This window comes from Trachypithecus francoisi, unplaced genomic scaffold (assembly GCF_009764315.1).
Source record: "Trachypithecus francoisi isolate TF-2019V2 unplaced genomic scaffold, Tfra_2.0 Lachesis_group11, whole genome shotgun sequence".
Taxonomy (NCBI): domain Eukaryota; kingdom Metazoa; phylum Chordata; class Mammalia; order Primates; family Cercopithecidae; genus Trachypithecus; species Trachypithecus francoisi.
In genome coordinates, this window is record NW_022681456.1 from 68,799,083 (window position 1) to 68,814,134 (window position 15,052).

General features: G+C 34.6%; 1 protein-coding gene across 1 annotated transcript in view; it reads right to left on the reverse strand.

Annotated features, from left to right (window-relative positions):
• Positions 1 to 2,588: 2,588 nt before the first annotated feature.
• LEMD3 (LEM domain containing 3) overlaps positions 2,589 to 15,052 on the reverse strand; it is an 80,703-nt gene continuing 68,239 nt past the window's right edge. Inside the window, exons 5-13 of the mRNA XM_033221383.1 lie at positions 12,395 to 12,474; positions 12,163 to 12,308; positions 10,903 to 11,004; positions 10,673 to 10,775; positions 9,833 to 10,011; positions 7,448 to 7,529; positions 5,150 to 5,255; positions 4,985 to 5,063; positions 2,589 to 4,761 (exon numbers count right to left, since the gene is read on the reverse strand). Coding sequence (XP_033077274.1) covers positions 4,598 to 4,761; positions 4,985 to 5,063; positions 5,150 to 5,255; positions 7,448 to 7,529; positions 9,833 to 10,011; positions 10,673 to 10,775; positions 10,903 to 11,004; positions 12,163 to 12,308; positions 12,395 to 12,474 — 1,041 coding nt within the window. The 3' untranslated portion in view covers positions 2,589 to 4,597. The remainder of the gene's footprint in view (positions 4,762 to 4,984; positions 5,064 to 5,149; positions 5,256 to 7,447; positions 7,530 to 9,832; positions 10,012 to 10,672; positions 10,776 to 10,902; positions 11,005 to 12,162; positions 12,309 to 12,394; positions 12,475 to 15,052) is intronic.

Here is a 15,052-nt window from a genome sequence, read left to right on the forward strand (position 1 = left end):
CTCAAAATATCTCAGAAATGTAGATCCCCCTTCACTTGCTAGAAACATCCACCTAAATGTTTTACAGGCAGGTCAAACTCAACATAGCCAAAACCCCAATTTATTATTTTTCCTATCCAATCTGTTCCTTAAAATGTTGGGATTTTAGATTTCCCATGCTAAATAATTAGATATCAGTTTCTCTCTCAATAATTAATCAAGTCTTTCCCATTTTCTTATTCTTCAAATCTTTTCTCTATTAACAAATCCGTATCATCCATTTCTCACCTAAACTCCCTTTAATATCCAACATCCAATCTTCATGTGACCTACAAAGACTTCCATGGTGTGACCATTGGCTACCTTTCTTATCTATTTATGTCCTTAAGCTTACTGATTCAGTCGTAAGAAATTGCTTATGGTTTTTTTTTTTTATTTTTTGTTTCAAGTGAGTCTTGCTCACCAAGGCTGGAGTCAAGTAGTGCAGTCTTGGCTCACTGCAATCTCCACCTCCCACATTCAAGCGATTCTCATGCCTGAACCTCCTGAGTAGCTGGGACTACAGGTGAATGCCACCATGCCTGGCTAATTTTTTTTTTTTTTTTTTTTTGTATTTTTAGTAGAGATGGGGTTTCACCATGTTGGCCAGGCTGGTCTTGAAATCCTGGCCTCAAGTGATCTGCCCACCTCAGCCTCCCAAAGTGCTAAGATTATAGGCCTGTGCCACTGGGCCCAGCTGATTTATTTTATTTAGATATGGGGTCTCATTCTGTCACTCAAGCTGGACGCAGTGGCATGATCATAGCTTACTGCAGCATTGAACTTGTGGGCTCAAGCAATCCTCCCACCTCAGCCTCCCAAGTAGATGGGGACTAGAAGTGTGAGCCACCACGCCCAGCTAGCTCTTTTTCTCATTTAGAGATGGGTCTAAAGGTTGCCCAAGGCTGGTCTTAAACTCCTGGCCTCAAGTGATCCTCCCGTCTCAGCCTCTCAACTAGTTGGGATTACACACATGAGCCAACACACCCAGTTCTGCTTTTAGTTTGTGCATAAACTGGGTTGTTTCTCATCAATATTTGTTCATGTGCTCTCTATACCTATATTACCCTCTTTCCAGTTTCAGGACCATTCTCAGGTCTCCAGTGTCTACCCATGAAAGAAAAAGTAAACCTGAGTTACACAGGCTCTGCTGGTTTTAAAATCTAAGAATCAATAAAATGTGTCTATCCTGTTACCCCTAGTAGTTCTCAGGCATAGAAAACCACCATGAGAATGCATTTCTAGTCATAAAGTTTAACCAATGGGGCTTAAAGGTCAAGAGCATTCTGGACATTCAATTTAAAGCACAACTCTGGTTCCTAATGATCTCAGTTCTTAAGTATCTATTCTTCAGCATCCTTCCCAAAAGAGTGATTGCCAAAATTCTGCTTGATTTAGCACCCTGTATGAGTCATCTGGAAAAAGTGACTTGCCAAGGTAAGTCTAGGAAAAAAAAGGCAAAAATGCCATGGAGGGGACTTACAATAATGTGATGTCAACAGGAGCAGGGATGAAGAACTGCAAGATAAATCTTATTAAAGGAAACGTTCTGGGCACACGACACATCAAAACACAGTTCACCTGGAAATCATAACTTACCATTCAATCTGTGAATACAAGGAAAATATAACAAAATCCAACATCAGCCTTCAATATTCACAAGATATTCATGAATCTACATACCAATGAGTATTGATTTTATAATCACACAGATCACATTCCTTTTCATGAGCTCACCACAGTAATAGAAGCTCTCCTGAGAGCTCAAGGGAAATTTTATCATTGTATCTATACTAATTGTATACTAACTATAATTAATTGTATCTATACTAATTAAGAGTGTTCAACTGAATTAAAATAGGGCTCAGTTGTTGCCTCACCTGCTCTGAGGTCTTCTCTCTATATTAAGATGCATAAAAGGTGCCTTTCTTTACTCGCAGAATTCTTCTGCCTATTTCACTCTCACTGTATTTTCCACATTATCTTTTATCTGCTCTGTGTTCTTCCTCTAGACTGTGACCATCTTGAGGATTGGGTCATGTGTTTTTCATCTTTGTATCCCTAACGCGTAACAGGACTTGGCATTTGTTAGTAATCAATAAGTGTACCACATGACTGACTAATCTAGTCTTCTTTTTACTTGATTAACATATCAAAAAGTCTAAACCAATGCTATTTAAAGTAACTAGCCTATGAACTGTTTGTTAATAGTTTATAATGCAACAGAATTCAAGCCAGAATGTTAAAAGAAAAAGAAATGCTTCCTTTTAAAGAAAGTCTTGCTTGAAAAAGTATCTAGCAGAACTAATGCTTTGTGATGCAGCTGATTGACATTCTTGCCCTATTTTGGTTCAGATACTTGAAAGTTGGATGAAGACATTTTCATGAGAAAAAATAAAATGCTAAGGGGATGGATAGCTAAAATTAACTTTATGGTCTTCATCTTCATAAGCACAAATATTCATAGACTGTCAAACTGATTTAAACTAAACACACCTATTTTCACAGGTAAAAAAATAAATACAGACACAGTGCACTTAAAAAGTTTTTAAAAAGCCAAGACACATAAAAAAAAAACTAATAAATTTTTAATTAGAATTTTTTTCCTTTTTTTTAACAGGACAAGTAACAGATTACATCAAACTTCAGAACTTCTCAAATACCTAGTTATTATACACATTCCCATCTGTCTTGCAGGGAGGGATCTTGGTCGGCTTAACAGTTTCAGGTAAAATAAGCTGCATAATAGTATATATTACAATAATAAATGTACAATGTTTACATGAAATATGTTTTAGAAGCAAGAAAAAGATGCATCTGCATCAAAGGCGACCTTTTAAAATGCCACAACTATTTTTTACATTCACTCTTGCAACAGGTTACAAGATGGGGGTCACTAAGCTCAGATAAATCACTAAGATGCACATAAAATACAGGAAGATTGGTTACTTTATATATTATATATATTTATATTTTCACACGTTAGCATCTGAGACATAAACTGAGAATTTAAAATTTATTCTCTTCAGATAACAAATCATTTTTTATTCTTCATAAACAAGGTGCCCACAAAAGCACATAGGTAAGGCACAATAGGGCTTTCTGTTACAGAATAGTGTGCATCATGTTTACTTAACCAGAAAACGTGCATTATCTGTGCAAGTTCATGCTGCAAACCCAACGCATACAATAAAACGAAAAGGAAACTGAGCTTTAAATAAAACCAAAATTGGTACAATTCCAGCTGCTTCACATATTCATTTGGACTGACAATTATGTATCAACAGGTTATTTTTAAAAAGCCAATTGTAGATTACAAGTAAAATTTACTCAGCAACTATTTTTATCTGAAATCAAAACAGTAATAAAGTACGTTTACTGAAACAAATTAAATACTGAGGCACAAAGCAACGGTCAATCGTGCATTTACTATACTGCAAACTTTCATGACCCAAAATTGCAAGTATAATTTGTCAAATACACATTTTGCTGCAACAATGTGCCCTGCTTTAAACTTGACATATAACAGAGGCACTAACATATCATTAAATTATAAATAGATTGGGAAAATGACTTAATCCCAATGGTACTATGTCACAGCCCTGGCATCTATAATAAATACAGCTTTACACAAAATATTTTTCCAATATCTGCCAATTTCTTCTTTATTGCTCACATAAATTTGAATCTATTACAACTGGTATCAGAACTTTCACACAAAATCATACTCAGACATTTTTATATAAAACCTATAAAAGATATTTTAAACTTGTATCTAATACTTCCAGGTGTTTGGCTGTTTGATCTATGCAAAAGTACAGCCATATGTGTATATCTGTGTGTGTGTATATATATACACACCTATATATATACACACACATATACACATACATATATACACACACATTAGATTATGAATAAAATAGAAAGCTTATTTTACTGCTTTAATGCAGACATCTTCACAAAACAAGACTACTTTCACCACCACCAGCATTTATACATATATACAAAGCCAGTTTAAGTACATATACATCCACTTACACATATTTGTAACCACTAAGCCCAAATTAATTTTCCCATATTCCAGCTGTAGCAAATGAATCACTTACAAGCAACAGAAACCTAAGGTTAAATTGGGAAATCAACAGTTTTACCACATTAGCCTGTAGGAACTATGCAGGTGACTGCATACAAAAATTCACAACATTAGTTCACAAGAAAGTATGGGACTACAAGAAGCCTTTTCATCATGCTTTTGTGTGGTTATCCAAACACTTCTTGGTGCAAAAATACAACCACCACATCTGAAAATGCTTAATAAAGTCAATGTTCCTCATGCAAAACTTTAAATGCATTGGCTTAACTGAGCTCCAAAAACTGAATGAAATAATTATCCTACCTACTCAGCATTGCTGCCTCACTGCTAAATCCCTTTGGAACCTTAAGACTTCTGGAACGTTCAGAGATGTATTCATCAATAAAAATATTACATACAAAAAGCATTTAAAAAGGAAGACAAAAAGCCAAACAGGAATTTTCCTATTGTAAGTAACAGTCTTAGAAATGGAAGGAAATATTTTCAGGAACTTCCTTGAGAATTGGTTAGGCCAGTCCGAAGACGAAGATGAGACATAGAGTTCATATGTTTATTTGATGGCTTCAATGGAGTGTTGGAAGTGAGAGCCTGTGGAAAGCGATGGTGGTATCTATCTAGCCGTAAATATTTTACTGTAACCAATTTCCCTGTTGTAAGATAGAAATAATATTTTAGATCAGTAAAACTGTTTAATATTTGCAGAAAATTAACTGTGGCAAAAGACATATGAGCACAAAACATAGCTGAAGTCATCTAAAATTATTACTCAAAAAAAATGCTAACCTAAATTCTTTTACTTGAAATCTGGTATAGTTTAAAATTAAACTATAACTATCTTTTCAAAATGTTTGTAATACTCAAATTTCTTACCATCAAACCAAGAGCCATGTAATGCTTTAAAAGCCTTTCCAGCATATTCTGGAGACAGACATTTAACATATACACAACCCTGGGATATTAAAAAAGAAAGAAAATAGTCTTAGTTTAATAGCAACAAATCCAAAACATGAAATTCAATACTAAAAGTTACTTTACCTCACGTGAATTTTTGTCTACTGCAATGTGAACAATGCCATCATTATCACTGCATTTTTCTAAAATTGCTTCTTGAATTGCCAAATGCCACTGATCCCCTATTTCCCTAAAAGTTAATGAAAACAAAAATCAACAACCATATTCCTACTCGGTAAAAATTCTTCATTGTCTCTTACAACATATATATACTACTAGAATTGGGATAGTTTTAAAACTACATATGATTTTAATTGGTATTAAGTAAATGTTTGTTGACTAACAGGAGGTGGATTTAAAAATAATAATTCAGAAGTCTCAGCCCTCCTCTCACATTCCAGTAAGAGTGCAGAGAACTGGCCGGGTATGGTGGTTCACGCCTGCAACCCCAGCACTTTGGGAGGCCGAGGCAGGCAGATCACGAGTTCAGGAGATCGAGACCATCCTGGCTAATATGGTGAAATTCCGTCTCTATTAAAAATACAAAAAAAAAAAAAATAGCCGGGCGTGGAGGCGGACGCCTGTAGTCCCAGCTACTCGGGAGGCTGAAGCAGGAGAATGGCGTGAATCTGGGAGGCAGAGCTTGCAGTGAGCCTAGATCATGCCACTGCACTCCAGCCTGGGCGACAGAGTGAGACTCTGTCTCAGAAAAAAAAAAAAGGAGTGCAGAGAGCTGAGGCAATAAAAGACTAGCCCACCGCTGCAGAAAAAATGGATTGGGTCATTCTTATGTTTAAAAATCCTGTGTACTTAACAGTTATTTCAGTTTTTTTTCTAGTGTTAATAAGTACTTTAAATGAGTTGTGAACTTATTACAGTTGTAAAAGTTAAATGTTATTTATTTATTTTGAGACAGGGTCTTGCTTTGTCACCCAGGCTGGAGTGCAGTGGCGTGATCTCAGCTAACTGCAACATCTGCCTCCCAGGCTCAAGCCATCCTCCCACCTCAGCCTCCCAAATAGCTGGGACTATAGGCGCATACCACCAATCCTGGCTAATTTCTTTCGTATTTTTTGTAGAGACAGGGTTTTACCATGTTGCCCAGGCTGGTCTCGAACTCCTGAGCTCAAGTGATCCACCTACCTCAGCCTCCCAAAGCACTGGGATTATAGGTGGGAGCCACTGTGCCCGGCCAAATGTTATTTTCTTTAATTGTAATGATATGTTCAAATTCCTAAAGAAAAATCTTAGTAAATACTGTATTTCAGCTTCTCTTTTCCAGAATAATGATACAGGACTAACATTTTGTACAGCCACCTTACTATAACGACAGTTCTAAGGTTTTTCTGCTGTAGTAATGCACATTTGTCTTGCTTGTGAGACAAAGATGGTAGGAGAGAGAGGAAAATGACTTCACTTTAAATCACAAATTTTCACCTTAGGTAATAAAATAGTGGACTTGCGAATTCCTAAGATATGAGGTGAGATTTCCAACAGAGGTATCATCATACTGCTAATTGTTTCTATCTCTGCAAAATTAGAGGCGGTGTCTCTGTGTGTGTGTGTGTGTGTGTACGTGTGTGTGCAAACAGGTGGCATACTGCTTCCTCACATTTCCAATTTTGCTGTCACTTATTTGGAATTTCATCAATGAGTGATGAGACTCTGGGGGTATTTTACACATATTGTAATTACCACTGTCGGGACTTTCAAAACAAAAAGAATTTGATCTGTAATATCACTCCACTGTCGGGACTTTTAAACAGAATTTAATCTGTAATATCACTGGATAGATAAGCAGTACCCTCAGGAAGCTAACTGTAAGAATTATTACAGCTTATATATGAAATACTATGAATTCTAAGGTAGGCACTTTTGACTGTGCTATTCTCTGGAAGCATATGTTGTTTGAATTATAAAGTCTGAGAAGTTCTTCAAATATTACATTGACAAGTGGAGACAGGACTTTGTAGAGAAGCAGGTGTATACATCTTTACAGGAAACTTTTTACAATTTGAGATTTGAAATTTGTAAGAAGCAGTGATTTTTTTATCTATTATTTTCTACTGAGGCAAAAATAATGACAGTCATGTATAATGACATGAGTCATTAATTTGCCTCAAGCATTTATCTATTTATCTGCTATGAGGATTCATAGGGAATACAAAGATTTATAAAAGTGTTACAAATCTTTACACATTAGTGTCCTTTGGCCAAATCTGTGCTTGGAATTTAATGAAAGAGAAAAACATAACGTTTCTGTAGTAGAGATTCAGAAGAAAAACATTATCAATTACAGACACACCATTATAAGAATATCATGCATTTTCCAGCCAAATATTCAGAATAAGAGTTACATGTACCCCTGATCATAATACTTACATAACGGGATCAAACATATTCCGAATCTTTAGACACGGTGTCAAACTATTTGGCGGTGAATTTCTTCTATCTAAATGAAATGCTACAAAAAACAAGTTAGATTTACTATTTGTCATTGTTCCAATTTGTTGAAAGGTATTCAATTATTCAGTTCATTCGAAAAATATTCACTGCATGCTTTTACTAGGAGCCAGACCCCTGGTTAGATGTTAAGGTGAATAAGACAGATAGTCATTGCTATCAAAGAGTTTACAGTTTAATGGGAGAGACAGATGATGAAGAGTGTCATGTAAGAAAGTACCACTGTGATTATTAAGTCCTAAGAAAGGAAAGTATAGACAGCTTTTTAAAAGTAACTTAACTTCATATGAGAAAATAAAAGTTCCCTGAAAAAGTGAAATTTATGTGGGAACTGAAGAATAAAAATTAGCAGGGTGAAGAAAAAAGGAAAATTTCAAGCAGAGGTGATTGCTTGTACACAGCTCCTGGGGCAAGAAGGAGCAAATGTGGCTGGAGTAGAAAGAATAGAAAGATAAATCTACAGAAGATGTCAGATTATTTAAGATGATGTAGGCTACAAAAAATTATTTGGGCATTATCGTAAGAGTAATAAAAAGCTACTCAAATGTTTTTAAGGAGAAGAGTATGAAATCTGTCTTTTAAAACTACAAATTTTAAAATACATTGTTATGTGGAGACTCAGGTAAAAGCAGAAGTGAACGCAAGGTGACCAGTTAGAAGGTTATTATTATATTATAGTTGTCTAAGAAGGAGAGGATAATGATGTGGGTAAGACAGGCCAACAGTGCAGGTGACAAGTGGATAGAATCAGGGCATATTATGAAGTAGACATGACATGACCTGTTGAAAGACTGGACAAAGAGGGATAAAGGAGAGATTAAGAATTACCCCTAAGTTTATGCAGAATCAACTCAGAAAAGGTATCATTAACTAGACTAGGAACACTGGAGAGATCAGGCTGGTGTACATGTTGAATCTGTGGTGCCCACCTCCTAGCAGAGAAATATATAGTTGGGTACAAAAATCTGAAAACCAGACTTCATTCAAAATAAAAAATTGGGAGTTATCCCAATATGGTAAATTAAGTCACAGCAAGATGATCATCTAGGAAGAGATGGCAGAGTGGGAAAAAAAAGATGGCCTTGAGAAACTCTAACACCTAGAGGTGAAGAAAAAGAGGATAATCTAGAAAAGGACTGAAGAAAGTCTGAGGTAGGAGGAAAAAAAAAAAAAAACCAGAAGAAAGTGGCATCCCCAAATCCCAATGAAGAAAGTTTCAAGGAGCGCTGAACTGTCAAACACTGTTAAGAGGTCAAGTAAAATAAGGAATTCTCTATTTTCAGTTTATAGGGAAACTGAAATGCATGCATCATTTAGAGGAAATAGTATAATCGTTGGCAACATCAAAGCATCATTTTTTAATTTAAGTTCTGGGATGTATGTACAGGACATGCAGATTTGTTACACAGGTAAACGTGTGCCATAGTGGTTTGCTGCACCTATCAACTCAAACCCATCACCCAGGTATTAAGCCCTGGATGCTTTAGCTATTTACCCTGACAGAGCATCACTTTTATGCCATGTTTAAAGAAGCCTCTTATTCAAGCTTTTTCAAAGTGAAAATTAATTGGAGAATAAAAAAGGAATGACTGGACTTTGTATTGCATGTCCAAAACAAATTACTTACCTTTTCCACAAATACTGTGTTTAGCAAATATTGACATACTTTTATAAGAAAAAGTCATAATTTTCTGATGCATTGTTTTCTGCTTTTCTGTGTAGCAAAGGTTTGGTTACATATGGCAGCCAATCTTCAAAACCCCCTACAAACTTACCCCTTCCTTATTTATACATGTTTTTGAAACTATGTAGGCATTAAGAAAAATATGGAAAGATACCCACAAAAGTTACTTGGCAGGACGGATACATAAATAGAAAGGTCTTAGTAAGAGGAGGCAGGCAAAAATTGGAAAAAAAAGAGCGGTTAAAAAGTTATGACTTCACTTATATACATACAGGTTATATATATTATATTGTATATGTAACAAATTATGTTATTTACATAAAGAAATTAGATGAAAAGAATGCAGTTTATATATAATACTAAGTTGTTTTGTTAAGTGAAATAGGCAAGATTCAAGGAATATTCATCTTTATTAAAGATAAACCATTTACGTTTGCATTAGCAAGGACAAAATTGTGGAAGGATACTTAAGAAGCTAACACTGATTCCTTCTATGAAATGGAACCAGAAAGACAGCTTTGCCTTCATACATCTTTCGATTGTACTGTTTCACTTAACACATTTTTGTCATTTTGAAAAATTGGAAGAAAATTACTTTCTTGATGTTTAAAAATACATACCTTGACCTTGCCATACTTTAGAAGGTATAACTAATATTTTGTCACAGGATGCAGAAGGCTGGATCCACCGCCAAACCAGAAAATCTGCACCACCTATTCTTCGTGTTTCCGTGCGAACTCTAGACTCATTAGCAGCAAGGAAGTCAACAGCTCTATCCCAGACTTTCTTCATTTTTTTCCTATCATGTGAACAAAAGGGCAAATTTACTATCATCTCTGCTTATGTCATCTTTTTGAAATATTAGTATCTGAGGTAATGGTAACTCTAGCTGTTCTTACCACTACTCATGGAGTTTGTTCAAAGAAGATTTAGATGCCTATACCTCATCTCAGATTTACTGAGTTTCAATTTCCAGAGCTAGAGCACAAATATCTGTATTTTTTTCCCCCAAAGCTCCACTGGCGATTATGTGTTGCTAGGGTCAAGATGCTGCTTCAGGATATGGAATTATCTATTATTTTCAAAAAGTTGTATTTAGTTTTTACTTTAAAAGCTTCATTAATAATAAAGTTAGTACTTAAAAAACATTAGTAAAATACCAGCCACTGGCTATCATCTATTTCTTTATCAACATGAAATTAAACGAAATAAGATGGAGACTAACAACAAAGAATCAAGAATGCCTAGGAATGAGAATGACTTAGAAATCCAAGTGTCACTCAAAATCAGGAGAATAACAGAAGAGAATTTAGAAAGAGAGTATAAAGTACCAACAAAACAAAACCTGTGCAGTAAGTCAGTCTAGTTGAGAAGGGTCACAGCTCTCAATATAATTTTCAATACTGCAGAAAGCACCTATATTTTCTGATTTACTTGAACTCACAATGCTTTGAACACACCTGTCATGAGGCTGTATTAAGGAATCGCGTACATGTGGAATAGGCATGTAAGGCTGTAAATCTTTGTTTTCCTGGCAGGCTTCATTATGACTTCGTAAAACATCTAAAAATAAATAAAATTTACAAAGGAATCAATCACTTGACATAATGTTGTAGTTTAATCACACAATGACTCTTCCAGAAATAGTTAAGATTCTTAGAAATAGTTGAGATTCTTAGAAATACCATACCTATAATCTTCACCACCATATCATACATCTGCCTTGTTTCTTCCTCTTCTTTTGTCCATCGATATTTCATGTAACGCAGAACGACACAAACCATCACTACACCTGTAATATTAATATACTTTGTGTTTTAAAAATTGTGGTCAATATCACTCAATAATATTGCAGTGATTATTTTAACTGCCACAATGGAATGAATCTTCAAGACAGATGGCTGAATTACCTATACGATTAAAACTACATAAAAAAAATTAATACTGAACATTTTCCAAAGTTTCACTTCTTTCTAGAAAAAAGCATTTCTTCCATTACCTTGACAAGTGAACATTCAAATTCTAACTACTATTTTAAAAAAATTAAATATGTTTCACAAACTTTTTTCCTTTGCAGCATAAAATGACTAGAAAAGTGAATCTCATGAGACTAAACATACTAAATCTTACAAAAATCATCTTAAAAAAGAAAATGAATTTTTCTTTTGTTGTTGTTTTTGAGATAGGGTCTTGCTCTGTCATCCAGGCTGGAGGGCAGTGGTACAATCATGGCTAACTGCAGCTTCCAACTCCTGGGCTCAAGAAATCCTCCTACCTCAGCTTCCCAAGTAGCTGGGACTACAGGCACATGCCACTATGCCTGTCTAATTTTTAAAATTTTTTGTAGAGGTAGGGTCTCACTATGTTACCCAGGCTGGTCTTAAATTCCTGAGTGCAAGCAATCCTCCTGCCTCAGTCTCCCAAAGTGCTGGGATGACAGATGTGAGCCACTAAAGCTGGCCAAAATGAATTATTTTTAAAGAAGAAAGAAAGAAAGAAATAATAAAAAAAAAACTATCACCTAAATCCCTATTATCAATTAAAAAATGATAAAAATTTTAATTTAGGTAAATGACATTTTAAAAACTAAACATAATTTTAATAAACTTAATTTATAATACTATTATTTAAAAATAAGCTCAATTTTTATATTTTTCAATTCTACTTTCTAAAGTAGATTTCTATGTATACACTTGTAAATTTCTATGTAAACCACACTTGTTTTTTTTGTGACAGTCTTATGATAAAGTTTTATTCCTACCTCTCCTTATATTACTGTTTTCTAAGCCCTTAGAATGATCCTGACATTATTTTTATTATATTTAGAGAAGACATCTAGCTGTGACTTATGTGGCAACAATCACAAAAATGAATTCTCAACTCGCATTTAGTGAAATACACACAAAAATTCAGACTGCAATTTATCTCCTTTCTTACCTTTACAACTTACCTAAGCATAACAACAATAATCTGTGAGTTACAGTAACAAAAGCACGTCGAAAACGACACCAAAAAGACATCAGTGGTCTTGTGGACTGTAAAAACTGCACATCAGTTATATTTGTCAATTCTTCCTCAGGGCCAAAACCAACACACCTATTTAAAAATAAGTAAGGTAGAATGTAAAGTCAAAATCACTTCTCCCAGTACAAAATGGTCAAAGTGGAAATCAGATCCTTTACCTTATTCCAACATCTTTTCCATTTTCTAAGATCCACTGCAATGAAGTGTTAAATATACCTTCATATTCAGGACCTAAATCCTAACAACAAAAATAGAGAAAAATAACTATTCTTAATCTACATTCGACTCTCTGTAAGGTATCCTTTGTAACACACTCTATATAACATTTTTATTTTAACTACATAACATAAAATATTCATTACAGAAAATTTAAAAAGAATGAGAAAAAAGAAAAAAAAGTTAGCATTTTCCCACTACTCCAATATAATCAGTGTGAATATTTTGCTTTTTTGTTTTTAATTTTACATATTTGGGAACTGAGTCTCTCTCACTCAGGCTGGAATGCAGTGGAACAATCTTGGCTCACTGCAGCCTTGCCTCCTGGGTTCAAGCGATTCTCCTGCCTCAGCCTCCCAAGTAGTTGGGATTACAAGCGTCAGCTACCAGGCCAGGCTAATTTTTTTTTTTTTTTCATACTTTTGGAGAGACGAAGTTTCACCATGTTGGCCAGGTTGGACTTAAACTCCTGACCTCAAGTGATCCGCCAGCCTTGGACTCCCAAAGTGCTGGGACTACAAGCATGAGCCACTGCGCCAGGCTTGGAAATTCTTTATTATCATTAGTTTATCAGTGCCATCATAAGAGTGAATTCACCACTTTTTAAAATGCAATACTATTTACAAATGAACAAAGAAATGGCAAACTCTTCCAGATATGGATGTTTCACAGACATATTCTCAACACATAAAAGCAATAAGCCTATCAACTAAAGAAAAACCAACCGGGTTACCAATTATAAGATTTGAGCATTCAAGTAAAAAGTAGAATTTTGAAAAACTAGCATTCATCTTTGTGATCTGGACAACTTCACAATACTTGAAGACCTTTCCAATGAGATTTGTGTAACATTCACAAATGCAGTTTTTTGATATGGAATAATGAAATGTGACCAATGCATTTGAAAAATTCTGATTTTTATAAAAACCAATCATGCATATAACATCATGCATAGGTAAAAGATCCATTCAAAGTACAAAATAAACAAAAGGATTTTATGAGACGAGAGTACAAAAAGTTCACTGATACAGTTTGACATTCCACATTGCAACTAACATTTAAGAAACTACTACTTATAGAGGTTTGGTATCATATCAAAGAAGAGCATCTATCTACAATTATCTGAAAAGGCAACTAAAATACTTTCCAATGTTTTGACTACATATCAATGTGAGGCTGGATTTTAATGACAAACTTCAACTAAAACATCATGACAGGTTGAATACAGAAGCAGGTAAGAATCCAGTCTCCTTTTATTAAACTACAAATTTAAGAGATTTATAAAATATATAACAATGCCACTGTTCTCATTGAATGTTTTCATTCTGGAAAAGTCACTTTTCATAAAAATACATTATGTTAACATATAATAGATTCATTTTTCTTATTCTAAATACATACATTTTTTTCAGTTTTAATTTTTAACATAAACACGTATTTTTGTAATACATATTTACCATTAGAAAGTAAATATATCTTTCTAATATAAACAAAAACATATAAATATATATCTCCCACAAACAAAAGCCAGAGAGTCCTCAGTAATTACAGGGAACCAAAAAGTTTAAGAACTGCTATGTGTGGGTAGAGTATTTTTAAATTAAAATAGTAAAAATAAATGTGGTATCATACTACACATACTATTGTTCTATTTGCTTTTTTTATGGAACAAAATATTGTGTCAATGTCAGTATACATAGAAAAAACCCTATTTTTTCAACAAAATAGTATACCATTGTATGATTATTCTACACTTTTAATCAACCCCTTATTAATGAACATTTAGAGTATATCCAATTTTTAAAATTTATCAAATATAATACTGCTATAAACACCTTTACCATGTGCCAAGTACTATTTTAGAAACTAGAGGTGCAGCATAAACAACACAGTGAAAATTCCCTATGTTCATGGAGTTTGTATTATTAGTATGTCTTTATGTCCTTTTTGACCAAAAAATGAATTTATTTTATTTTTTTTTTTTTGAGACGGAGTCTTGCTCTGTCAACCAGGCTGGAGTGTAGTGGTGCGATCTTGCCTCACTGCAACCTCTGTCTCCAGGGCTCAAGCAGAGTCTTGTGCCTTAGTCTCCCAGGTAACTGGGCTATTACAGGGATGTGCCACCACACCCAGCTAATCACTATATTTTTAGTAGTAGCAGAGACAGGGTTTCGCCCTGGCGGCCAGGCTGGTCTCAAACTGCTGGCCTCAAGTGATCTGCCTGCCTTGGCCTCCCAAAGTACTGGGATTACAGGCGTGAGCCACCGTGCCTGGCTCATAGAGGAAAAAATGAATTTCTAAACACAGAAATAAAAAGTCATTAAAATCTCTCTTAAAAAGAGATTCTTCTAAGAAGTGCCCTATTGTATTTTATCAACAAATTCTTCAACAGCATTGGAAATTTTAAGGTTTTCATTTGATCAGTATAGTTTACTTCCTAATATAAAACTGATAAGTTATTCTAATGTATCAAATTTGCGAATGTAATACAAAGTTTTATAAAGCAGAACTACTCTTGTTAGGCATCATTACATGAAACTACTATTGGGATTTTTAAGATGAAGAGGCCATCTGTCTTTTTAAGCTTGGGTGTTTTATTA